The 27,962-nt window shown below is 38.6% G+C and overlaps 1 protein-coding gene across 4 annotated transcripts; it reads right to left on the bottom strand.

The window, feature by feature from the left end:
- Positions 1-27,783, bottom strand: TRAM1 (translocation associated membrane protein 1). 4 transcript variants are annotated; one of them, XM_081071127.1, is made up of 11 exons: positions 27,538-27,783; positions 21,018-21,081; positions 19,206-19,327; positions 18,975-19,091; positions 17,570-17,628; positions 15,807-15,891; positions 8,959-9,029; positions 8,758-8,862; positions 7,817-7,960; positions 7,346-7,506; positions 1-1,574 (listed from the first exon to the last, which is right to left on the bottom strand). In XM_081071127.1, the coding sequence occupies exons 1-11, from the start codon at positions 27,658-27,660 to the stop codon at positions 1,501-1,503; spliced, it is 1,125 nt and encodes a 374-aa protein (XP_080927253.1). In that variant the 5' UTR covers positions 27,661-27,783; the 3' UTR covers positions 1-1,500. The 4 variants fall into 4 exon arrangements, with proteins under 4 accessions (XP_080927253.1, XP_080927255.1, XP_080927254.1 ...); XM_081071129.1 differs by lacking the exon at positions 27,538-27,783 and adding an exon at positions 27,007-27,294; XM_081071128.1 differs by lacking the exon at positions 27,538-27,783 and adding an exon at positions 26,613-27,294.
- Between the last annotated feature and the right edge of the window lie 179 nt (positions 27,784-27,962).

The raw sequence follows: 27,962 nt of genomic DNA on the forward strand, positions 1-27,962 counted from the left end.
ACAGCTGGTGAAAGTAAAAATTTTTTATTTTGATTGATTTCTCAATGAATGGTTTGATATAATGCCAGTTTTTAATGGCAAAAATTTGGTTCCACTGAAACTCCATGATGCTACAGAGAGCTACTATTTTTTCCAGGAAGTAGGTAAACAGCTGGAAACAGAAAGCACGACTTCCTAGCAGCATGACAACTCATTACACTGCAGACCTAGCAGGTCTGCACCTTTTACACTAAAAATGGCACAAACAGCTGGTGACCAGAGTGAGAAATAGGGAACAAGAGGTAAACACTGAAAGGAACAATATTATGTACTGTAAAGACAACAAAAAACCCAACACAGCTAACAAGGATTTTAAAGGATAATTATAGAAAAGAGAACCAAATATTTTACTCAAAAGTTTTTTAGAGCTTTTCTGTAGAGATACAAATATATATATATTTTTATCCAAAAATATGTTTTATACAGATAAATGCTTCTCAATTAAAGATGGGACCAAAGCTATAGTTATAACATAAAGCACTGTTTTTTAAGACTGTTTATCCACCTGAATTTTCAATTTCTTTAAGATTAGTGCATTAAATGTTTTCCAAATATAATTGCCCGACATTCTTTTTATAGATATAAATCAAGTAGGCATTATTATTTGTAGGTTAAACAATATTTTTCTAAGATGCTGTGCATATCGAACATATGACACGCCCCATTGAGTCATTATTAATAAACATATTAAAAAGGGCTGTATCAGATTTTCTTCTTTATAGCAAATATTTAATTTTCAGATCTCCAGTTTACAAGTATTGAAAATGCGCAAGAAAGATTTTACTTTACAAGTACTTTTATGTTAACAGAACATATTTTGATACAATATATGGTAATAAATCTCCACACATTGTAACCAATAGTAGGTTTTTTTTCCTTAAAAAAATGGGGATGTAACACTAATAACCATTACCTATAATATAAAGCACACAATTATTTTGGCGAATTTACAAATCTTTTTTTTCCCTGGTGTAAAGGCTACAAAAATTCCTAAAAATTAGAGAACACTGAAAACATATTAAAGTTTGACATCTAACTTTATACTATTTTCATTTTACCCTGAAAGATAACTTAAAAAATATGACCTTGCTGGAATAGGCCATCTTGCTAATATAAAAAATTGGTGAGAGCAAGAAATTGTATCATTGATATGTAGAATATTTGTAAATAGTTATCCAAATCACTAGAAAAATGTTCAAAGATAAAAACAAAATAAAATATGGTGGTGGTCCCTAAGCTATTCTGAAGGCAAGTAGCTTAGTCTAGGCTAAAATATTTTTCTCACTCATAGTAAATATCCTCCCCCGTCAATTGCCCTTTAAAAAAATGCAAACAGTATAATAGCGAGAATCAAAGAACACAGACTGTATTTTCAAGAACAGAAAAAAAATCTCTAGTGCTGAAAGATATAGTAAAAAGCAGATTTCTTTGGGGACATTTAAACAATTAGATTAGAATTCATTATGAAGATTTCTCTTTTCTATTACGGGGAGAGTCTGCTCCATTTGAAGTTACTGTTCCATTTACACCATTTTCTGAAAAGAGGAAAGAATCAGTGTTACTCTCTTATGAATTTGTGCAAATATCATGTTTATACTTAAAGATAACTTCAGAAAAGTAAACTTAAAACCCAATATATACTCTAATACCCCTTAGGCGAAACTTATTCACCTGTGCTTAATCTTCACTAATAGTATTTTAACCAACCTGATAACATGTTAAACACAGTGATATGAAAGTAGCAAATTAAAAGAAAAGTACTATAGTATGTCAATTAGATCTCAATAAAAAAAATAAAAAGTTACTATTGAAAGCAGGAAAAAAGTGACAGAAGATAAAAAAACTAAAAAACAATTATAAGAATTTTAAAATAATAGTCTTTAGAGCAGTGCTTTTGGTATAAAAAACCTTTTGCATTTGACAGCAGACAAATGAAGTTCTTAGGAGTTTGTTTATAACATGTTAAAAAGTGGGTGTTTAGGATGGTAACGCTTATGTTTTAAGAGTGTATCACGGCCTTCATCTTTCTCAATCTATGATGGAATAATTGATGTCAGACTAACCTGCCCTCCAAAAACACCCGTAAAAGTTGAATACAACTATGGCTGTTTAAAGGCTAGGAAAAAACCAAGGCAGCTATATGTCTTTCTCCCACAAGGCACTTGCCAACCACTAAATGTGCACGCACCAAGCGAGACTCAAGAGAAATCAAGCAGGAAGCAACTTCTGGGAAAGTACAAGGCTACACAGAGAACTGGGAACTCTCACAATGACAGGGAGACAGTAACTTGAATTCAGGGCCCATTGGGAAAGAAAGCCCTTATAAACAGTTGATGTCCTAGGAATGAGGGAGAACAGGAAATAGATCAGCTTCGATGATCCAGAGGATCTACCCATACTCAATCCAGGGCTTCTACAAGTTCATCCCAAGCTTCTACACATCTTTACACAAAACGTCCGTTATTCAGTGAAAAATTACCAGGCATGCCAGAAAACAAGGCCTAATGACTGAAAACTAAGAAAGAAAATACCAGAAATAGATTCTCAGGTGATCCAGGCTGGGAACTGGCAGACAGTAAAAGAACAATGATTAATAAAAACAAATGTGAAGATGAAGAATTTCACCAGAGAACTGAAATCTTTAATCCCAGAACTAGAAAACACACATATTAAAGGAGTTTAATAGCAGATCAGGCAAACAGAAGAGATTAGTGAACTCGAAAAAAATACTCAGACTGAAACACAGAGAAAAAAGGATAGAAAGTATGAAAAGATATAAGGGACATGGTAAAAGCGTTAATTTAACATAGGTATTAAATTCCTATGTTAATTTAACATAGGTATTAAATAGGTATTCCTATTCCTATCCAGAAGGATAGGAAAAACAATGCGGTGGAAGCAATATTTGAAGAAGAAATGGTCAAGAATTTTCCAAATTCTTGAAGAAAAGAAACCATGAAACCATACTCTGGGTGGTGAACACACAATGGGATTTATAGATGATGTAATACAGAATTGTACACCTGAAATCTATGTAACTTTACTAACAACTGTCACCCCAATAAATTTAATTAAAAAAAAGAAAAGAAAAGAAACCATGCCAAGATTCCGGAAGCTTTATACAGCACAGAATAACTACAAAGGAACTCATACTTAGGTACATCACAGTGTAACTGCCAAAAACAAAGACTAATTATCAGAATGAATGAAGTAAAATGAAATCCAAATATATGCTGCTTATAATAGACACGATTTAGACTTAAGGACAAACAAAGGTTTAAAGTAGAAAAATATAGGAAAAGTTATACCATAATATTTTACTCCAAGAAAGTTGGTGTAGCTAGAGTAAATTCAGACAAACTAGAGATAGAGATGGACATTTGATAATAAAAAAGGACAAATTCCACAGAAATTTATAACCACCCTATATTTTGATGAATCTTTAATGCATCTTCAAAATACTTAAGGCAAAACTTACAAGCTACAAGGAGAAATGGTCAATACTTTCACAATAACTGACAGAACAAGCAAAACTCTTTCCACCAAAGACTCAAGACTGAACAACAATGAACACATTTGACTCGACACCTCTAGAGCATAATACCAACAAATACAGAATTCGCATTCTTTTGAAGTGATGCTGAGCCATAATGAAGTCTCAACAAACTGCAAAGAACTGCATTCATTCGGACATGTTCTTGAACTTTCTGAGAATTAAGCTAGAAATCAGTATCAGAAAGAAAACTGGAAAATGCCAAAATATTTGTGCATTTAACAATGCACTCATAAATAAGCCATGGGTCAAAGAAATCACAACTGGAATTATAAAATATTTTAAACTGAATTTATAATGTAAAAGACCTATCAACTTGTGAAGTATAGCCGAAGCACTGCTGAAGGAAAAGTCTGCTCTTAAACTGCAAGTAATTCACATGAAGGGATGAAAATCAATGATTTAAAGATCCAAGTCAAGAAGGTAACCACAGTAACAACAAAGCATCAAATTAAACCCAAAGAAAGGGAAGTAAGAACAGAAATAAATGATCTGAGAAAAATCAACAAAAAAAGACAAATGTGGGCCAGCCCGGTGGCTCAGGTGGCTCAGGTGGTTGCAGCACTGAGCTCCTAACATTGAGGTCACCAGTTCGATTCCCACATAGCCCGTGAGCTGCGCCCTCGACAGCTACGATTGTGAACAGCTCTCCCTGGAGCTGGGCTGCTGTGAGCAGCCGGAGGTTGGCGTGAGCTGCAGTGGGCTGCTGAGTGCTGTCACAGATTGCTGAGTGCTGCATGGGCTACCGTGTACTGCCAGGAGCGGCCAGCGGCCAGTGTGAGTGGTCGGCAGCCAGAGTGAGCTGCTGTGTGCTGTCGTGAGCTGCTCTGTGCTGCCATGGGCTACCATGTGCTGCCAGGAGTGGCTGGCAGCCAGTGTGGTGGCTGGCAACCTGTGTGAGTGGCCGGCAGCCGATGACAGCTGTCGTGAGCTGCTGTGAGCAGCTGACCTACAACTGGTGACCGACTGCCTCAGCTGGGGGGAGTGCAAGGCTCATAATACCAGCCTGGGCCAGGGAGCTGTGTCCTATACAACTAGTCTGAGAAACAACGGCTTGAACTGGAGTGGGGGTGGGGGGTAGTGGAAGAAAAGGGGGGGGAAGACAAATGTTGGTTCTTGGCTGATGGAAAGAAAACAGAGAAAGGCATAAACTACTAACACAGGAAATGAAAAATGGAAATCACTGCTGCTCTACAGGCATTAATAAGATAACAAGAGGACATTGTGAATAATTTTATATCAATACCTTTGCAAATTCATAAAAATAAACAAATTCCTTGAAAAACACAACTTACCAAAAGAGGTACAGTAATAGAAAATCTAAATAATTCTATTATCTACTAAACAATGTGAATCTGTAGTTAAAAACCTTCCTATAAAGAAGATTCTAGGTTAGGTAGCTTCACTGGAGAATCCTTCCAAACATTTAAAGAAGAAATAATGCTGATATTACAAAGGACAAAACTGTCCAGGACTTTCTATAAAGCTAGCATAACCCTGATACCAAAACCTGACAAGGACATTACAAAAACAAAACAAAAAACCAACAACAAAAACCCCTAATTACAGGTCAATCTTTTACATGAACACAGATGCAAAAATTCTAACAAAATATTGAAAAAAAACCCAATCCAGCAAAAGTGATGTATTATCAGCATCAGTTTGGGGTTATGCTAGAAATGCAAGATTGTATTTATATTTGCGAATCGGTATGTTACAAAAAATACACATCAGTATGCTTTATGAATACAGATATAAAAATCCTGAAGAAGACACTAGTAAACCAAATCAAGCAACTAGTAAAGAGGATTCCATACTGCGACAAGTGATAGTTACCCCAGGAGTGCACTGGTGGCTTAACATTCAAAAATCAATTATAATGTCATCGATGATATCAATAAAGGACAAAAGCCATCTGATAATCTCAGGAGATGCAAAAAATGCAAGTGACAAAATCTAATACCCTTTCAATAACAAAATATGTAAACTAGGAGTAGAAAGGAACTTTCTCCACCTGAAAGACCATTTAGGAAAAACCCATGGGTAAAACCTTATATTTAATGGCAAATGGAGCTACCCCAAGGTCAGGAACAAGGTGAGGATGTCTGCCCTTGCCACTTCTATTTGACGTCTTCCTGGAGGTTCTAGCCTGGGTAATTGGCAAAAAAAATGAAATAAAAGCATCTAGATAGGACTAGAAGTAGGGAAACTACCTTTATTTGTAGGTGACATGATCCCGTATACTAAAAATGCAAAGGAATCTACAAAAATTTTACTATTAAATAATAATAATTAAAAAACCTAGTAAGTTCAGCAATGTTGCAGGACACAAGATTAATATGCAAAAGTCAACCGTATTACTGAAGACTAACAAGGAAAAATCCAAAACTGAAATTAAGAAGACGATTCTATTTATAACAGCATCAAAAAGAATAAAAAAAGAATAAAACACTTAGAATAAATTTAATAGAAGAAATGTGAGACTTAAACACATTGATAATTACAAAATTTAATTGAAAGAAATTAAAGGGGACCTCCCTAAAATAGAAAGACATTCATGTTTAAGGCAGTCTACAGATTCAAGGTAGTTCATTTTAAAAGCTCAGTGGGCTTTTTGCAGAAATTGACAAGCTGATCCTGAAATTCATATGGAAATGCAGAATAATATGAAAAAGAATAAAGCCAGAGGACTCACATTTCCTGACTGCAAAACTTACTAAAGATTTACAGTAATCAAGACAGTATGATATTGGCGTAAGAACAGACAGATGAAGAGAACAGAATTGAGAGTCCAGAAATAAATTCTTACTTTTATGATCAACTGATTTTCAACGAGAATATCAAGACAATCAATAAAGATTTGTCTTTTCAACAAATGCCGGAACAACTGGATAGCAATATGCAAAACAATGAATGTAAAATGGTGCAGCCACTTTGGAAAACGGTTTAGCAGTCCTCCCAAAATGTTAAATGTACAATTACCATACGACTCGGCAATTCCACTCTTAGGCATATAACCAAGAAAGTGAAAAACAGGTATTCAAACAAAACCGTGTATATGAATGTTTATAGCTCTGTTCATAATAGCCAAAAAGTGAGAAAAACCCAAATATTCATCAACCAATATATGGATAAACAAAATACTGTATATTCACACAATGGGATATTTTTTGGCCACAAAAAGGAATGAAGTATCAATATATGCTACACATGTATGAACCTTAAGAACATGCTAAGTGAAACAAACCAGTTGCAAAAGATCGCATGTTGTATGACTGCATTTATATGAAATGTCCAGAAAAGGAACAAGCAGTCAGATGTTATAAAAACCAAAACCAAAACAAAAAACTATTCCACTTGGGACTAAAGGGCAGATGGGTTGTAAAGAGGTTTTGTTTTTTAATAAGATGCTTGAAAGCACAAAGTTTCTCTCTGTACGTTAGTTATTCCCTTAAACTGCGCCTATACATTGGTCTCTAGTGTCTCAGAGTAATCAAGCAAGCAAGACACACTTGTGAGAGAGAAACTGAGAGGACAGCTTCTGAAGACAGTTTTTCAGGAGAAAACTGACCCTAGGAAATGAACAAGCTATAGAATGGGGAAAGATTACTTTGCTGCTAATTGGCTAAAAAGTAGAGTAAAATTTTCTTTATAGGATTTTAAATCTTAGTAAGATTATAAATAAGACCCCAGAACATTAAAAAAAAATTTTTTTTTCTACTTCAGGTTTTTCACTGCTTACTGAATACAAACCTGTTCCTTTTCTAGAAGACCTGCCTTTCGTCACCGTTGGTTTCTTCTTCACAGTCGGAGCCTGCAAAGTAGAATGTTCCCTCCACCTCCGAAGCTGAAAATTAATGAACTTCCACATCATGAATGCTTGGGTAATGCAAATTGATGCCAGAACAGCAACTCTGAGAATGTTAAGAAATAAACAAAATATTAGAGTGGATCAAAATAATGCCATTGAACAGTCGACCTTGTTTTGATACTAGTAATTTAGTACTAAATTCCCAAGATTATGTTAATAATTATCCCATTAATGATTAATCCCAGAAGTTTAATAAATGCTTTGGTATGTAAATTTAGACACAGGAAACTGCAACAGGTATGAAATCAAGCCAAACGAATAGTTTCCCTAGCCCCAATATTTACCCCTTTATTTTTCAGATAATACATACCATTCAGCTGTACTAAGAGAGAAAATTAGTAAACTGACCATACCTTACAGCCAACACATTGAAGTTTCCTGCACTGAAATCCAGCTTCTGGTTCTCTGCTCTCGCGAGGCCAAACCCCACAGTGAGGACCGAAAGAATTAAAGTCAGAAGTCTTCCCAAAACAAACAGAACTGCCCACAGAGAAAACCTGGAAAAAAAGTGTCATAAGCCCAATTCATAAAATGGCAAAGATAAGAAAATATTCTAGTAGGAATCAGACTCCTATTTAGAAAACACACATTAAAACCTCATTTCCTATTTTTCGGCCAAAAGGATTCTGCAAGTCAAATGTTTGGAAAGTGCTACGTTATATCACACTTTTAGAGGTACATATTAGCATACTTAAGGTTCTAGGAAGTCTATTAAAGAAATGTTTGATTTTTTTGTTTAGCTGGTGCTTTTTTAAAAAAAATATAACTACTATTAATGATCCTCAGAACTAATGGTATGCATGATTTTTAAAACTGCTGAACAAAACAAAAAGTGCATTGTAAACAGGACACTAATTCTCATAAGATTCCCACTTCTGCCTTTATTTTTAGGGCTTCACACTCTACATGTCATACGGCTTCAATTCTGCTTTCAGTTCAATTTTCCCATCAAAATAGTTTAATATCTTTAAGGCGATATAATCTACTATTTCATTTTCTTCTGAAAGTTCACTTCCCTATCATTCTTTCTCCAAAAGAAAAACATGTATTAGCGAAATTGGAGAATTTAGAAAAGTAAACCCAAAAAACCTTGAAAATTACAAGTTCCAATACAGCACTCTCTAGCCTAAGAATGACTCCACTTTAGAGAATAAAATACCAATCTGCACTGCTGAATAGTTTCATTTTATTTAAAGCTGCTTCTAACAACTTACAAAGTAGTATAACTGCAGGACCCTTGGCAACGCAGTACTGACTTTAATTACACAAGAAATAAAATGGCTAACCAACTTACCCTTTCTGATACTTTTCATCGCTGAAATAAAACAGGCGGGAAATGTGGAAAAGAAACTCAACAAAATAATGCAGCACCAAAAGAACAAGTCCTAGGTGATTCAAGCTGTTAAAACAACAAATTTAAAATGACTTATCAGTGAAGATAGATTGGCACAGTCTCTGCCCAGGCCACACACACCCAAGAAAAATCCCGACTCACTTCAAAAGATAAGCTCCAGCGATGTGAAAGAGGTAAAGTCCAATGTAGACAAGCTGGCGAGGAATATCTTCCTGTAAACAGAAAACTGCGTTATAGATGAAAACATGCCACAACATTTCTGTCCCTCAGAACAGTGTGGTGGTGAACAACGTGCTACCTACCCCAGGAGGCGTGGACCCGAGGCTCTTCCGACCCGCACCCCACCCCGCTGCTCATCCCAGTTCACGGCGCGGTTAGCGAGTCATTTAACCTCACGTGGCTTCGGCTACCACATCTGTAACATGTCAATAACACCTGGGTTTGCTTGAATCCCATGAACTCAAAATCCCTTTCAGTGTTAAGATCTATGGTTCTTTTTATAACAAACATTTATTACGTGACACGATATTAATAACCATAATGATGTCCTCCTAATACTAAAACTGCAATGTTTATAGCAATAGAGATGCTTTTGTTTTGCTAAACTTGTATGTTTTGCTAAACTTGTATTTACATTTTTCAGCTCACACTCCTAGTCCCGTTCATTATCAGCAATAGTCATTAAAAGTGAAGGTTAAAATTTTATCTTCTCATCAATTATATGGTGATGGAAGGAGAACAGACTCTGGGTGGTGAACACACAATGGGATTTATAGACGATGTAATACAGAATTGTACACCTGAAATCTATGTAAATTTACTAACAATTGTCACCCCAATAAAATTAATAAAAAAAAAAAATTTTATCTTCTCACTCAGAGTACCACCTAATTGTATATTTTTTCTCCTCTTAATAACCCTGTAAGCCAAGTATCCAGATTTTTCTTTTGCTTCTCTTTTATTCTTCCACAGTCTCTAACAACCTGGTTATCTTGGAAAGTGTTTTTAAAAAATGTAAGTCAAGACCCACTAGTGGATCACGAAATCAGTCGAGGGGGTCACACTAACCTCTTTTAAAATATGAAACAGAATAGAAAGTGCTTGAGTGTACAGCACATTGTACTGTTTCATGAAAACTGTTCCCGATTTCTCTCTCTCTCTCTCTCTCTCTCTCTCTCTCTCTCTCTCTCTCTCTCTCTCTCTCTCTCTCACACACACACACACACACACACACACACACACACAATTACGATGTAAAACCTAGTTTTTCATCTTGGATTGTAGTCAAGAATGTTTGCAAAATACCTGGAGGGGCCCAATAAACACTTGTTCATTTATAAAATGCCTGCACCTCTCATTTCTACTCTCTGATTTGGGCAGTTTACCATATATAGGTGGCCCCCAGCTTTTCACTTCACGCTACTTTGCTTTTACGAAAGACTCACATTAGGATCTGTTTTTGCTAATCAAAAGGAATCTGAAGAAGATTATGAAAAAAGGCGAAAGGTGGAAACAGCGTTCAGTCTTTGTTCTGCAGGAGACATTACAGAGGCAGTGCCACCCCGAGCAGGTGGCCCCGCCAAGCCCCTTCCCTGGGAGCCCCATTCAGCATCTCCGTATCAGGCCACCGTAACTTTGAACCACGTCTGTGAGCATCTGTACTTTATCTCAATTTACTTTGTGCATCTGTTAGCAAGATGTGTCCTAAGGTGATTAACTGCTTCTTTGCTTTACGCTATTTTGGCTTAAGAAAGGTTTAAGAATGCTCTCCTTTTGGATGTCAGGGAAAGCCTACCCATACATATATGGCATATTAGCCTGGCAGATTTCAGAAGGCCCTGTTAGCCTGTTAGCACTCTTCACGTCATTAAAGCTATTAAAATGGCGGCAAGCTGACCTGCATTCCTCTGGCTCCTCACTAAACTCTCCGGCATCTAGTCTGTCTGAGCACAGGCCTCTAATTGGTCCTCTATTTCTCCCCCTCCATTTCAGTGGAGAGCTACTACGTAAATTTTCTGAGAAAGAGTAGAGATTTTACAAGCATAGTTTTGATGCTGAAAACCCTTCTCGAGTATGAGTGGTACGCAGATTGGTGTTAAAAAGGCAGAACACACAGTCGAGTGGTACCCTGTGTAGTGCCACGTCTTGGGACTTTCGGGGGCAAACTCCCAAGACACAACACCAAGTTTACAAAGCGGCTCTTCCAACTGCAGGAAGAACTATCTCTGAGAATAAGAGTCTTAAGATCTTTGCCAAATAATTTTCAAACTTCAAATGAATTATTTCTCCTTCCCAAAGGAGAGAGGGAGAGAAGTGTTGAGAAAAAATGCTGAAGTTCAACCACAGGAAACCTTTTTATTCTCTCACAATCATTTCAGAACAGCTCAGCTGTAGTATTATAAATGTAATTTGATATGCTATATACACGTTTCCCAAAGTGTGGTGTGTATATCACTGGCATGGTACAAAATGATTTTAGATAGTACCAAACAGAACACTTTAACCAGAATTTTAAAAATAAAACATTTTAAGTTACAGCAAGGTGGCATGTAAATGACCTGATTGGGGAAATACTGCCATATTCCTTCAGATGTGCTCGTTAATGCTGCAAATTTCTGACGGAAAACAGACCAGGGGGACCCTCAATACTTATAAATGAAAGCTTTTTAGTTTTGAATTGCTGATTGAACATTAAACTCTTTTCATTACATAAAAACTTATGTAAATTAATGGAAAAATTAGTCCACTGGGATAACTTCTGGAAAAAGCATTTTATTGAAGGGTAACTACTTGGGAGGATTAAAGAAATACTTAAATTTAAAGAATATGTTTAAAAAATACATCATTTAGCAGAGAAACTAGCTGCTTGTTTCCCTCTCTGACAAATCTAAAACCACTGTTATAAATGACAAGAAAAACTACATTTCGATAAACCATTCCATTTCTCTTATCTTTTGTCTGAAATCTCAACTTAATTAGGTAAAGTAAGGTTGTGCGTGCCGTTAGGTAAGGAAAAACCCAAAGCCTCTTGACTAAATTCAGGTTCAATTTTGCATATAGCCCTGCCTTTCTTATAGTTGACCAAATGGAGAGTAAAACACCATCACCACCTTTTATCTTCACAACAATTAAATGCCTAGCAAGAGTTTTCAAAATAGTTTCTACTGCTTTCAAAAGGACAGAGTATCAAGAAACAGTTTTCTAGTAACGTTCCCTTCAGCTGTTTTCTAAAGCAATGTTTGTACACTCTGAGCCTAACCAGAGAAAAAGCAAAAATAAGTGAGAGACAAGAGATGAGTATAGTACCACAGGGAGTGGTGGAGACTGTGGGGAACAGGAGAACACATACACCCTAGATTAAAAACTCGGCCATATTATTTTACAAATACAAAGGTAATAGGGTGATGTAGCATGATTTTTTAAATGAGAAATTCTATCTAGATCTCATTTAGAAAATGGCTACTTTTAGTATCCTTGTTCTAGGCCAAATTCTTCTGCCATTCTTCAATCCTCATGGGGTGACAGCTCCTGTGGAGGGGTGCTTACATGTCTGAGGCCATCAACAAAGACCTTGCCCAGCACCATGGTCTTACACGTGGGGTTTACACGTTCCCACGGAATCCGGGGCGTGGGGGAGAACAGAGGAGGCTGGTGGAAGAGGGCCTCTTAGAGGGAGTTCATGGTATCAGTTCTCTGGCCACATTATAGCATTGAAACATCCAAAAGCAGCTCATCACTGTTCTAGAGTCTAGAGTCCAGATGAATCCAAAAGTGACTGAGAGAAAGCTATTCTGGTTTCTCAAGACGTTTTCACACATCATCCTATGATTCTGTTATGTAAATCAACAAAAAAGAGCTTTTTCTTCGTTGAGCCAGAAATGAGGTTTTCCTTATTTGTAATGAAAATGGGTTATTAGAAAAGCTTTGCCAAGTTCTTCTATATCCTTAATGCTAATGTTCACGTAGTTTACCTAAGGATGAAATCATAGACGATGACTTAAAATTCTGACAGTCTCATTTGGCATGGAAAATCTGATAAATATAGTCCACTTAAACCAAATTTTAAAATTATAAATAACTTCAAGTGACATTTTTGGTTGTTATTCCAACATCTTTTTGTTAAAAAGGTCAGCCATACTCGTATAGTTCAGAGAATTTCTATTTTTTATAAGAAAATACTTTTCCTAACTACACTATACTAAAAATAAACTTTAGACTGGATATCACATATATGCCCTAAGCCATGGATGGAGCCATCTCATACTGAAATCTTTTCAAAGCTCTCAAAGAGATCTCACAGGGATCTACTTTATTCTGAACAACAAGTAGATATTTGGGTAAGATACATAGCCTTAAAATCCTCAATATGTATCATTTCTAAATGCTTACAGAGGTCTAGTGGAGGAATCAGTAAGCAGTAAAGATGATCTACTGTGAAAAACTGAGAGGATTCAAAAAGTGGCTCTAGTGATCAATGGATGACATTACGGTTGCATATGAAAAGCGTGAATACGGCTTTCATGAAGTAAGAGTGGGGAAAGGCATTATTTCTAATTTAATATACTTTATATGATATATAATTAAACTAAATACACTGAATATTAGAAATAAAAACATTTGGCTGTTTCATCCAGTTCCCTGAAACCTCATATATTTAAGTTGGCTAAGAAATTACATTTTGAATCTTCACATGGGCAAAACGGAGGATTGTTTATATTGAAGCATACTTATTATATGTAATTAAAATATTCTCCTTAAAAAAACCCTGAGTTACTTGTGACTAACACACCTCTTGAACTGCTACCAACAGTGTTCCTTTCTTTCTTCATTTCTCTGCCGGATCAGCTCAAAACAATCACTATACTAGTTGCTTCCAGTAAAGAGTTCTTCCAAAAATACTTTTCAGAGTAAATTTTAAGAAACTGTTTAACACATATGCAGCTGTTACTTTCAAATTATGTTAATTACTTGAAACAGTTACTTTTGACTGCAATATGTAGGTGTTAAAAATAGTCTCAGTCAAGTTCTAAGATATGCAAATTATTCCATAAAAATGAGATCGCATTTCTGGAGAAATGCCATCTGGCAGGAACTGATAAGAAAAGAGCTTTGGGAACTAAAATGAACAATTACTTTGAAATGTCCCTCTACTTACATGGTCAATGAACACAATATAGACATACAGATTAATAATGAAACCTAGAGGTATTATGTCCATGGGTACAAAAGTACATGAAGAAAGCTTTAAATAGTTGAGCCATGGTACTAAGACATCAAGAAACTATGAGACTCTCAGCAGCGCTGTCCAGCAGAAGTTCCTGCAATGGTGGAAACGACCTCTGTCTCTGCTGGCCACAGTGGCAGACAGTGTAGCCACGTGGCTAATGAGCACTTGATATAAGCCTAGCATGATCGAGAAAGTGAACTTTGTTGTTATTTACTTCTAATTAATCTAAATGTGACTAGCGGCTACTGTTTGGGACAGTGCAGGTCTCGGACCTCTCCGGTTCACACTAGGTGCTTACTGAAAATGGAAGGGCTACTGGAAATTGTGAGTCTAAGAATTTTATCTCAAGACAATTCTAGGTCAAAGATTTTATGGATCATCGTCCTAATCCTTACAATCAACTGAACCAAAAAAACACCCTGTTTTATGAAGGAAATCAACATAAAAAGAACTTTCAAGCCATACAGAGTACAAGGGCTCTCACTGGTGCTGTTTTTCAGTCGCGGCAGATAACATCAATGGCAGACACACAGGACACAAAAAACACAGACACAAAAAACAGTAGTAAATCAGGTACCTATATTCATCAATTAACTACTTGTAGTACATATAGAAATAAGAGCTTGTGGCATTTGAGAGGGCAGAGATAAACTGGTCATTGGAAGGGTTCTTACACTTCTGTTTTGGAAAGCTTCTCAAAGTAAGGCAATACAAAAATGTTTTAAATGTGGAAAAATGTAAATATATATACAACAGAGTATAATGAATCCCCAAGAACCCATAATCCAGCTTCAACAGTTGTTAACTCATGACCAAAAGTGTTTCACCCATATCCTCACCCATGTATGATTTCATATAAGGAATTTTAAAATAATCTCTCCCTCAAAAAGCGAATAAAAGTGCTTGATTCATTTATCATAGGGAAAAAGTATTCCAGGAAAAAGAACTGCTGTGTTGGGATTATAAAATGAGAGACTATTCATGTGAACGAAGTATAGGAGAGAGAAGAAAGAGGGACCGGGGTTGGAGGGGTGGCACAGATGAGAGAAACCCTAAGAGCACAGGTGAGTGGCTTGTAGTTTAAGGCAACAGGGAGTTAGTATGGGTTGTAGAGGAGAAAGAGTTAAATAAAGGAAATAAAGTTGATTTGTGAAGTCATGGAAGTCTGACTTCAGAAGTACTGAGGGCAAAACTAGAAAAAAGAATACTGCAGTGCTCTAGCAGTTTCTTTTTTCAAATAATACAAACATCTTTCCCACATGCTAAAACGGGAGTGCTCCGCCCACCTCAGGAAAAGCTTCTCTGGTGAAATATTTAACTATGGTTTTTCTTTTTTCAATACTGAATTTTTCTTTGGGACTTACACAAGGAACTGTCAGTTGTAAGATAATCTGATTAATCCTTTGGGTCTCACTTGTGAAACTGCTAAGAATATCAATAATATGAAACTAATGTTACATTTCAAAATTTGTTTAAATTTTAATTTACTTTAAATTACTACTAACATAATTTTAAAACGAGCAATCAGCATGTCAAATGTAAAAGATCCCATTCTAAGTTACAATAATGACCAAAGGTTTTTTCAATAAATAGCTAAGGATACTTAGTCTTTGCGGAAAGATGGCAGCTGGGAGAAGAATGGGGGAAGAGTTGAGGTGAGAGGGAGCTTAGAGACATTAGGAAATATTTAATTTTAGAAGGACTTTTCAAAAGAGGGAAAAAATGACAAGATAATTTTTTAAATCACAAAATCCCAGCTTACTTTTTTGGTTTTCTGGAAGTAGAGTTCAGGAAAAGCATGAAACCAGTAAGCCAACTGTGATATGTAGAAAAACTTCATTTGAAATCTGCATAACACAAGAAAGTAAAAAATACCTTTTAAAGCATAATACTTTAAAAAGAATAAAAACCAAACTCTGGAAATCAGAATATACTAAGCAGTGAGTTTGTGTTATCATTTCAGGTCCCCTTACAACACTCTGTGTTCCTTAAAACAACTCTCCCACAGCCACGTCCCGTCTCCCTAGGATACTCCTACCATCAGTCAGTTCCTCTGGATGAAACAGCAGAAGAAAGATACCTTCTGCAGAATACTGTTAAGATGCAAGCTAGCTGGGAGGAACCAGAACCCCCTGTCTACTAGTTAATTCATACTGATTCTTTTGTCATGTTAGCGACAGAAAACATAAGGAACGTGACTGAGGGAGTCTAGGCACAGATCTACAAGGTTTCATCAAAAGGGAAGTGGGAAAGGCAAAAGAGTGACACAAAAGCAAAGTGCACAGATTAAACAATACCTGAAACTGGGATAATCCCAATTTCAAATGTCCCCTGACTTTTTTCTTAGTGAAATAGAGTAATTCTACCCGGTTGGAATACTGAGAGTCCCAAATACGTGGAGGCAAAGCAGGATTAAAGAGAGGAGTGAGGCACAGAAGGGTGCCCTGGGAGACATACTCTAGTCAGTCTAGAATCAAGGCTCCTCTGTGCATTATGCCCCTCTAGCCCTTCTGTTTTCTCTTTATTCTCCCTCTCCTGATTCTCCAGAAGGCTAAAATAGAAAACACAAGCCAATCTGAAATAATTTCTGGGATGGGGGGGAGAGATGGAGTCACACATAAATATGAGCTTATAACCCCGCTCTATAAAAGTTCATGGAATTAATCTAATTTTAAAAGTCAGAATGACTCAGCAGAGTGGGTATTATTGCTGGACTTAAACACAGATATGCACGGTCATATTATTCCCTTATTATCTTTTATTCCGGGTCTCAAATCACAGTGCATTTCCTAAGTGATCTCCAGGTGACAAGCACCTGTCGCCTGGCGCAACAAAGACTATAAAATAACAAGAGAGTTTCTACTGCTGTCCAGGCACAGACTGTCTCGATGGGCTCAGGCATAATCGAAGACTTACATAAACGAGATGATTATAGACCAGTCGAGACAATGTATGGATACTACATATTCTACACCAAAATGACAAATTCAGGAAAGTGAAACAATATAGGCTGAAATACAGGAAAAACACGGAACAGCTGTACTAGAACTAAGCTGGAAGAACGAATAATTTAGTTGAATGTCTTTGTAACCACTAAGCTTCTTGCAGTACTGTATAGAAACTTTGGGGGCTAGAAAGATAACAAAGAAACAATCCCTACCTTCAAGCTTATAGTATAAAAGAATAAGAAGTGGAAGGCGTGAAGAGACGGGGGCAAAGAAAAGGAGCAAAGTATGGAGAAGATGGAGCTGTGAGGAGAAAGGATGAGGGAGAAGAGAGGGAAAATAGCACTAAATTAAAGATTCTTATTAAAATCAGTTTCGTCAAGCTAACACACATGTTAAAAAGGTTCTATGCTGAAAAAAGCACACAAGAATTTTTTTTCTTATGTATGGCAGCGGGACTGCCAAAGACACACTACTGTTTGCATCTGCGTACGGCCCTAGGGAGAATAAGAATGAATTCTGCTTAAAAGTGACATAACCATGGTCCTTAACTATGAAAAGCCTGCCAGAAACGACTTACGTCATCAGGTTATGGGGATAAGCCCTCCACAAGATAGTCGGGTCTGAGATGTAATTTTCCTAAGAAAGAAGATATAAAAATTAGTCTATCAGTACAATGTAAACTTCTTGGAAGATAAGACAGTATTTTCATTTCTTGCACATTTACAACTCCCCACATCAAGTTCCAAAGAGCCCACTGAAGTCAAACTTTGCAGTTGTTTTACTTATTGTCAATTCAGTTGAACTGCTTACTTCAGTGAAGTGAAAGTTAATATGAGAGATACGAAGTCCAATAAGACATAATTCCTGGCCTTATAAATTCTTTCAATTCAGTAGCATAAAAAAATACATGTATGCAAACAAACATCAAACAACCGAAAAACAGTAATGGTACATATCCGAGGTACAAGAGCTGTGGGAGAGATGAATTCTCTCTTGGGTAATCAGAGAAGGGTTTCAGGAAAGAGGCAGCACGTGACAGGGGATGGGTGACCAAGGTGCTGCCAAGCTTCATAGGATTACGTCCACGTACTAACCAAACCTTTTTCTTAGTCAGTGAGAATTACTGCACAAGAAAAAAAAAAAAATCTAACGTTACCTATCTCTAGTAAGAATATTTCCTACTGAAATGTAACTTTTTAATATAGTTTTAAAAAATGTGTAAGATAGATTTTTGAGCTGAAACTTATGGGTATCTATAAAGCATCAGTATAAAATGGAATAAGCACTGACTGCAAAGGCTGAGTTCTGGTCAGTTGCCAACAGTAAGTGTTGTACCCTGGAAAACCCACTCTGCATATTTATTCATCTCTAACATGGTGTTAAAAAAAATTGGGTGTCCTGACAAACTCAATAGTATGTAAACTCTGGAGTTCATGTAACTTGAAGGGATTGCTATTACTAATATTAAAGTAGACACTGCCTTCCCCCTTTGTTAGTTAGAATGATACGCTTAGAGGTTTAGATAGCCTTAACTGAAAAGTCAATCAACATTTTAAGTTGCTTGGAAAAATATCTGAACTGTTTTTAAAAGGGGAAATGACTAGAAACACTACCACTCACGTAACCTAGCAAAAGTATCACTGACATCTTACCCTTTTTGCTAATATAGAGATCTCTGCAAATGACTATGAGATATAAAAATAACATTCAGATTGACTAAAAATGAGTAAGGCTTTCTGAAACATTAAATACAGTTTAGAATTTTTGCTATATAAAAAACTAAAAGAGGCTTATCGATGAGACTTGACTTTATACTAATTCAATGGCAAAATGCTTCATCTCGGAGAAGGACAATGGAAGAGGGATTTTTCTAAGGTTCAGGATTTGCTTATGAGAATTAAAGAACAGGACATCATTTTCTGCTCTGGGTATATAACGTAAGTATTTTGAGAGATGAAAATTTAAACACAGTACATACTTACAGATACTAGAATGAATGTGCCCCAAATACAAGAAAAGAGGTAGAATGCACTAAGCTGTCCAGATTCATTAAACTTGCTGTGTTTCGTTTTGGAGAAGTGCATTCGCCTGTTAATTTTCTAAAAATAAAAACAATCAATAATTAAGATTACAAAATACATTCAACATATATCTATCATCACCCGGAGAGCTAGTATTTTGCAATGTGTAGATTTCTAAGTTTGTATACTTACATCCAACACATACTCTTGAATTATGGCATGAATAATTATCGCCACTAGCATGTAGAAGAAAACTGTAGCCAAATCTTTGATACCGTAGTAATAAAGGGATGCTGATTCAGTGGCTTGCTCTTCTGAAGGCCAAAAAGGACAGGACACACAGACACAAAAATATACATGAGATTTTAAAAACAGCACTAAGTACAACACAGTTATGGAAACAAACAAAAGATGACTAAACTAATAAATAAGTACTACAGAAACATCATGGTAATTTGCTTTTTGGACATCTTGAATCAGGAGCAAAAAAAATTGAGGAGACTGTCTGGAAATCAAAAGCTTCGGAAACACTTGACACATGTTAGTCACAGCCATCAAAAACCAAAAAACGGGAGGGGTGGCCACACTCAGATGCCTGGGCAGATTGTAAAACTGATCTTATCCCAGGGGTTGAGACTAGGTTATACTTAGGTTATCTTAAAGTTATAGCCTGTCTTTTCAAGGAATTTTTGAAACTTTCTACCTTCTACTTCTACTTTCAAACTAGACATCACATTATGGTTCTAAAGGAAAACCTGATTTAACTTACATTTGATTTAATTTTGATCTATAAGCTACTTGAGGTTTTTAATCCTTGAAATTGCTATAATTGTTCAGAACCAATCTTAATCAAATACTTGGGAATTGGTAGAAGTGCTTCATTCTTCTCTGGCAGATTCAAATTTCAAAACAACTCTGTGGTTTTCAGTAATCTGATATCTAAGTCATTAAATAAAATATTCACAAAACTGTATACAGTGGTACCTCGGTTTTCGAACGTAATCTGTTTCGGAAGACCGTTCGAGTTCTGAAACATTCGAAAACCGAGATGTGGTTTCCCCATAGAAAGCATCACAAAATGGATTAATCCATTCCAGACCTTTAAAATCAACCCCTAAAACTGCAAATTTAGCATGAATTTTACTATCTAATGATACCACAGATCCATAAAATTTACGGCATTTGTAAACCGAAATGTTTGTCAATGGAGACATTCGAAAACTGAGGTACTACTGTAATTGAGCAAAAACCCAACTCAAGTGTTATATAATTGATCTTAAATTTTAAATAGAGAGATTCAGGGCAAGTTTACTGCCTGAATATGTTAATATTTTATTAACTGAATACCCCATCCCTCACCCATGCTAGTTAATTATATTAGTGTATTCAACTACCATCAACTTCCAGTAACAACTTGATTTTCACATAATATAATTTAGAAAACTATAATATATATAAAATATCATTTTTTTGAAATAAAACCTAAAGGTATAGTTTGGGCACTATTACCAAATGTCCCCTAGAGCTTACTGACATCCTCTCTAATCAAAATAATGTCACAGGTAGAGCACAACGAAAAAGTAAAAATAAAATAGGCTTACGTCCAAAACAACTCATAGGCCAGAAAAACTGAACCTAAACATCGTGTCTTTGCAAACCTTGACTGAACAATGACATTTGAAACAAATGTAAAATATCTATGCTTAGGATTTTCTTATGAAAAGATGAGAAGGCAAAAACAAAGAGTTCTATGATGGAATTTCAAGCCCATTTACAAAAATATACAACAAACATTAAACACATAAAAACTGATTTTCACATAATATATAGGGCACAGTCAACCAAAAACATCAGATGTTGCATTATAAACTCATCATAGTAATGATCTAATCACGAATGAGACTTGTAAAAATTAATGAAGAACCTGGTGTTCTCGGAAATTTCCACGTCTGTCCGACTGAACTTTTCTATGTAAACAGAACATTCCAAAAGGAAACCACCTACCTGTTGCAGGAAGGGTAACATTGTACTGAAGAGTAACAAAAATGATAGCAGCTTTTGCTGTTATCTAGAAAGGAAAAAAAAAGATCAAGTCAAGTTGTGACCTCCTGGATAGATCAGGGGAAGATATTACAAGTTTTGTCCCCAAATCTAAGAACGGAGTGCACCCCAGTTCCTATGGCACCCTGAGTGGCACAAATGGGATTCCTGATTGCCACGGAACTGAGTTCACATAATTCACTAGAGCCTTCTGCATTTAGAGATATTGTGTAATTCATTCCTCACTGTAAGACTTCAAGAGACACTCCGCAGTTCCAGTAAACAGTGATTTGACAGATAATGTTTCTCTGCTCTAGACCTGTACAATGAACACACAATTTTTTCTCAGCAAGAAAAAATTTTAATGTAAATTAACAAAAGGAAGCACAGATACCATGACAAAAATGGACCAAAGGTAGGTTCTGGGGTGTGTGTGTGTGTTAATCTCCCACACACCTGGCATAGATAGCTAAGTGGTCAATAAATATTTAACTGACCTGATTACTGGTAAAAGCAGTCAGAATAGAAAAATGGAATGCTTCCTGAATATTTATAGGCACTAGGCACTGTGCTACACAAGAAAGGGTAACAAAGATAAATCATATAACCCCTGATGACTAGGAGGTTAGTTGGAGCAGGAAGATAGGTAAAGACATTGTTATAATACTGTAGAATCAGCCCCAATGGGCACTCAGGATAAACACGAACTTTTCTGGTTTTTGTTTTTTTCCTGGGTGGGGACTGAGGCATGTTCTGGAAAGGCTCCTCAGAGGATGTGGTGGGGTGGTGTGAGAGCCGTCTCGCTGGAAAATAAAAGTTGACTGGGGGATGAAGAGGGCAGTACAGGTAGAAGAAACACAAGGTGCAGAGGTTAACTAGCAGTAAACACAAGTCCTGCCATGGGTACACATCAGACGTGGTAGAAAAGCCTAGAAAAGCTATCAAGTGCTAGAAAGGGCCCTCCTTGTTGAGCTAAGTAGTTTAGATTTTATTTTGGCATGACAGGAGAATTTTGAAGAGAGGGAAAAATTGCTGGCTGTGGCTTACTAAGTGGTCACTCAAGCCCACATACTCCACACGGCAACCAGAATTATCTTCTGATCATGTAGCCCAGCTCCAGGGAGAGCCGTTGTTCACAATCTTAGCTGTAGAGGGCGCAGCTCACTGGCCCATGTGGGAATCGAACCGGCGACCTCGTTGTTAGGAGCAGGGGGCTCCAACCACTTGATTCACCAGGCCGGCCCTCCCATTCTTTCTGGACTAACGAACAAAGTCTTTAATGTGGCCCACGCCACAGTCCACGGGTTGACTCCTCCCCTTGGCCTCCAGCCTCATCTCAGACATTTCCTCCTGCTCCCTGGCCTCTTGCATTCCTCCCACCTCAGGGTCTGTGCCGTGTGCAGTTCTATTTATGGGTAGTAGCTGAAGCTGTGGCAGAACATACACCGTCTAGGGAGAGTGCACAGTATTCATAGACAAGTAGGCCATCAGACCTCACAGTGGGCAAAGAAAAAGCTGGTGGCAAGACAGGAAATGATCAGAGAGACAGAAAGAGAATGAAGAAAGCCTGACACCCCAAAAGCCAAGGGGGAAACATTTCAAAAGGGTGTGGTTAATAAAGTCAAAAGTTTCAAAAGAGATGTGGCAGGAAAAGAGTGCAATGGACTGGACAATTTAAGGAGTCATCGGTGGTCGTGGTTTGAGTAATTCCAACACAGCAGTGAGAACGAAGCCACATCACAGCCGACCGAAGAACAGAAGAGGAACAAGTGGTACCTCGCAATCGGTGCCAGGTCACGATTTACGTAGTTTTTATGGTGGGAGAGACTGAGCTTGTGTGGGGGCAACCAGGAAGGTGCCAGGGAAAAGGGAGAAGTTAAACGTAGACAGGAATAATGGATGGCAAGATCTGGTAGGAATGAAATGTAAGGATAGAGCTAGAAGTTAATCGAACAGTTTCTTCTTAGGCCAGGAAGGTAATAACGGATGAGAAAGAGAAGTTCAAAAGGCAGGAAAATGAAGAAATTCACATCTAATAAACTCTAATTTTCCATGTGGCAAAAAAGCAATGTCATCTGTGAAGCATAGTTGGGGACTTGAATAATGGTTTTTATATAGTTTCTTTAAGGAAAGGGGCAGGCCAGAGAGAAGCACAAAGATCACTGGGTGTTAACTGATGTCTAAGGTAGAAACCTTTGGTTTGTAATAATAATCTATCAGCACGAGTACATGCCTTTCTCTTGCAACTCTTAGCAATCCACGAACGGGGAGACAGAGAAGGCAGAGGGTCGGCTAGATCCATGGCTAGATATTTGCAGGGTGAATAGAGAGAAGGACCAAGAGGAAAAGCAGCTGAGGGCCTGGGAGGAGTGTGGCCAAGTAAAGACTGCAGGAAAAGCAAGGCAACGAGGGGGCTAATACGCTGGAGAAAAGGAACAGGGGCCAAGGGGCCATAAAAGCTTGGACTAGCTGGAGAGCTGGCAGATGAGCAGCAGAAGCAGGGAGGGAAGAACAGGGAAGTTGTGGCTGAGCTAAGCTATAGTGGAATTCAGGCGCTGGAAACAAGGCAGGCCTGCGTGATCAAGTCCAGGGTCTGACCACTCCAGCGAGTTGTTTAACTGCAGTAGCTGTAAAGGTCACCAGAACACAAAAGGCCAGTAAGGCTTTTTGTTACAGTTTGGGTCATTCACATGGATGTGTTAGAGCAGAATGATGGCATATGTTTCCATATTCCAGTGTTCCAGGGGAACACTGCTTTCATGCCATTATTTTTAATAAATTTGACTGATTACTAAACTTCTTTTAATATCTTTTAGACTTCATATATATAAGCGCACGCGCGCACACACACACACACACACACACACACCTCTTTCTAATTCACAATACAAGGTCACCACTACCATAGCGAAGATGACTTTTGTTGAGGAGTCCCTTACAAACGACAAGTGAAATTCTTCAACGATAAATTCAATATCAAATTCCAAAAGCAAAAATTAGACTATGCTAAACTTCCAAATAAAATTAAAGTTTGGCCTCCTGCTAGTCTAGCATGCGACAATAAGTAGAAGAAGAAGAGAAAAAAAATGCAAACCACACACCCCAAAAAAGTTTACATAAAAATGAAACCAGTAATCATACTCCTAGCCATTTCCTGGGCCCCTAAGCCTCACACCGCCGCCAGCACGGCTTTAGTTAAACTAATTTTACAATTAATCAATAGTAAGAGAAATCAGTTTGGAATAAAATATACTACAGAAATATATAATGCACTAAAAATTAAAATTGCTGCGTTTCTGTCAGTTCTGGATATTTATAGTGCTATGCTCCATTTGCAAGAATAAAATGAGACTTATTCAGATACATCTTAAACAGGTTACCACAAATGTAATGAACTGTTTAATTCTATGTTGTACGCAACATCGTGAAAGTCATAAGATTTCTTTAATTAAGTAATCACCACTGGGGCTTGGCATTTGTTTGTTGTTGTTTTGTTTTCTTATATAGAGATGTTAACTATTTTACACTTGTTAAAGGTTGATGTAACTATTACATTGACTGGGTGCCTGTAAGATAAAGAGACAGTTTCTGAATATCAAATTCACGTCCCCACCAGCTTATATAAAATTAAGTTCTTAAAAACAAGGAAAGAAAATGTTGGCATTAAGACAGGTCATGCTTAAAAAATCAACAACAACAAAAATCCTTCACGCTGTTCCAAGATAGTGGTAATTGTAACTGTTCCCCAAACCTGCATGGTCCACACAACCTAGACTCCTGAATATTTGGAAAATATCTCCCTTCCGGAAGACACTATTCCTCTAGGAAACCCCTAACTCCTCCTTCTGTAGCTCTTTCAGAAAGCTTCCTAAGTATCCTTACATTTTTCGACTGTGTGCAAATTTTCCCAACTCAACTGTGAAGCCATTAACCGTAGACCATGATTTGCAATATGTAAACAGATGCTGACTGTACTAAAAACATGATTTGAAAATTCATAAGCAATTTTTGATAACATGAAGTTTCCTGGAAATTAAACTCTTGTATTTCCCCCAACAGACTACCACCTCATCAATCTTCTCAGTATACATAATCCCTTTAGATGCTAACTGTTGGGACTCTTCTCTCATATAACAACGCTATCTTGTATTTTCCCACTGTGATCAAAGGAATAATAAGAACTACCACTTATGGCATGTCTTCTATAAACCAAGCACTGAACTAGTCATTATACATATTAGTTAATTTAATTCTCAGAGTAAGCCAGTGAGCCCCACTTCACAGAAAAGGAAACTAGTTCTGAGAAGTTAAATGACGTGTCCTAGTGTATCCAGTTAGCAAGTTGTAATGCCTGAACTTGAACATGGATGGAAGCCTTAAGCTCCAGCATCTACAGCATGCTTCTACTTTATCTATACAGACTCTTCATTTGGGCTAGTAATACAGTATCTGGTATTGCTTTGTCAAATTCACCACAAATCCTCTGACATTTCCGCTATATTATTTACACAAAAGGCTTAACAGTTCTACTATAAAGACATCAACTTCTCTATGATTCTAGCACAAATACTGTCATTCCATAATTAGGTTAACTTGGAGATTCAGCAGCAACTATTTTCAAGTGAAATAGCAAACGCAATCTGGTCAATTTTTTTCCCCATACATAGACAACATGCTTTCAAATCCTACAACTTTAACATATGGTAAAATGTACAACCTGCACAAACTTCCCTCTTCTGTATGTGATTGTAATGTTTGCTTTTGAACTGACTTGTAACACTTCTGTTTAGATCTTTATTGTGTCTACTCAGATTTATAAATTTTACAGATTTACGTAAAGGTGAAAATCCACGGTTAAAAACACACGTGGCACAAGGTAGACAGGTGGTGAGCTTCCCTAGCAACGCGATAAGAGAATACGAAATATTTTACATGAAAGAAAAGCTATACCATTTCTAAATGTCAGTCTTTCTGACTTATAGTCCATTTCATCCAAAGCATCGCACACATACCTTTTAGGTAATATTTCTCCGACATTATATTGTTAAAGTTAGGCATTCTTATGTGGAGACGGGTTATGACAAGTTTTACACAACTGTTGAATATATTGCATATACAAAATATTACTTATAGTATCAAAGCAGAAACTATAATACAAAATTCACAACGTGAGTACAAATGTTGAGCCCTGCATTTTTAACAATACGATCCATTCATATAGTACTTTATAAACCAAATGCCTTCCTAGCATAGTATCTGATCGTGGCCACAATGGCAACGAGAATAGCCCCGGTGACCTGACAAGAGCAGAAAACCGGAGGCGTAGCCTTAGGTCACTCCGTGGGTAAGTCGCAAGGGCCAAGCCTAAAACGAAGCACGCGACCTTATGTTAGTTTCCCTCGACTTCCACCGCACCTACCACCTCCCTCCTTTCGCCGTGGACTAAGCGGACACAAATGACACGGTCAGGAATAAAAAAAAAAAAACACACACACACACACACAAAAATCGATCGCCCATTTAAAGAGACGCAAAAATAAACTTAAAACGTGAAGTTACCTCAGGACGTTTAAGAACCCACACGGCCTCCATTTAACAATGTTACTCGTCTTTGGGTCACTGGCTGTCTCATTCAACTAGTTTTTCCTCAAGAATTCCCCAACGTCATCCATTCAACAAACATTTTTAAAGCACCGCCTCCATCCCAGGCGCTCCTCTAAGCCCTGGAAACAGACTAGTGAGAACCCCCCCCCCCGTGTCTGCCCCCCACTGGGGTTCCAGTCCAGGCGAGGGGGGGACAGACAATGAATAAGTAATCGGCCTGTCGGATGCGGTTACGGAGAAACATACAAAAAGGCAAAGGGGGTGGGACGTGGGAGTGCGCACGGGGGAGCGCGGGGGAAACACCCGCAGGACGTTACGGCGTCCACCTTGCAACGTGGGTATCACCCACATTCAACAGCTGGTGAGCCAGTCCTCAAAACACCAGCTCCGTGGGAGGCGCCTTTACACACGCCTGACATTGCCACCCTCGCGCACGACGAAGAGGAAATCACCCGACTCGTCGGCCCCGCGGGTCGGGACCTCCATTGCTCTGTCAGCTCTCGTTTCTCTGAGGAAAAAGCAAGCGTCGGGGCAAAAAGTTGGGTGACCGGCGGGGAGTCACCGCACGGGGGGGAGGGGGGGACACGCGCGCACACGGCCGGCCTGCCGCCGTGGGCCGCGGTCCTCGCTCCGCCCCACGCGGTCCCGCCCGGGGACCACGGCGCGGCCTCCACGCCGCCCCGGCCCCGCCGCCCCGGCCCCTCGCCGGCCGCCACGTCACCCTCCGCGGGAACCAGGAACTGCGCGGCGCGGCCGGCGGGCGGGCGGGGAGGGCGCGCAGGGGGCGCGTCCGCCTCGGGCGACACGGCGACCCCGGCCCCCGGGGCTCCGCAGCCCCGCGCTCCCGGGCCGACGTGGCCCTGGAAGCGGCCGCGCTCACCTCGAACATGAGCCCCAGCAGGAAGACCATCGCCACGCAGGAGACGATGTCCGCGTGATTCTGCAGGACGAATTCGTGGCTGAGGATCGGGGGGCTCTTGGTGCTCTTCTTGCGAATCGCCATGGTGCAGCCGCCGCCCGCGCCCGCAGTGCTCCGCCCGGCCCCGCCGCTCACCGCCGCGCCGCCGCCGCCCGCCCCCGGCCGCTCCTCACCGCCCCGCCGCCGCCGCCGCTCGCTGGGGCTTCACTTCCCATCCCACGGCCAGTACGCAGCCGCTGGGGCCGCCCGGAAAAAAAAAAAAAAAAAAAAAAAAAAAAAAAAAAAAAAGGGAGCGCACAGCGGGGAGGAGCATGCGCACCCGGGAGACGGCGCTCGCTCGCCCGCGGCCGCCACTGCGAGCCCACAGCGCCGCCTGGGGACCGGAG

The sequence above is a fragment of the Rhinolophus hipposideros genome (genome assembly GCF_964194185.1).
Source record: "Rhinolophus hipposideros genome assembly, chromosome: 13".
NCBI lineage: Eukaryota > Metazoa > Chordata > Mammalia > Chiroptera > Rhinolophidae > Rhinolophus > Rhinolophus hipposideros.

Excerpts from the sequence above, each read along its gene's own strand:
- TRAM1 (XM_081071127.1), bottom strand. The coding sequence starts at position 27,660 with ATGGCGATTCGCAAGAAGAGCACCAAGAGCCCCCCGATCCTCAGCCAC. Across the intron at positions 19,328-21,017 it reads TGTTACCCTTCCTGCAACAG|AAGAGCAAGCCACTGAATCA; the intron begins GTAGGTGGTTTC and ends TTTGGCCTTCAG. Across the intron at positions 1,575-7,345 it reads GTCTTCTAGAAAAGGAACAG|AAAATGGTGTAAATGGAACA; the intron begins GTTTGTATTCAG and ends TCCTCTTTTCAG.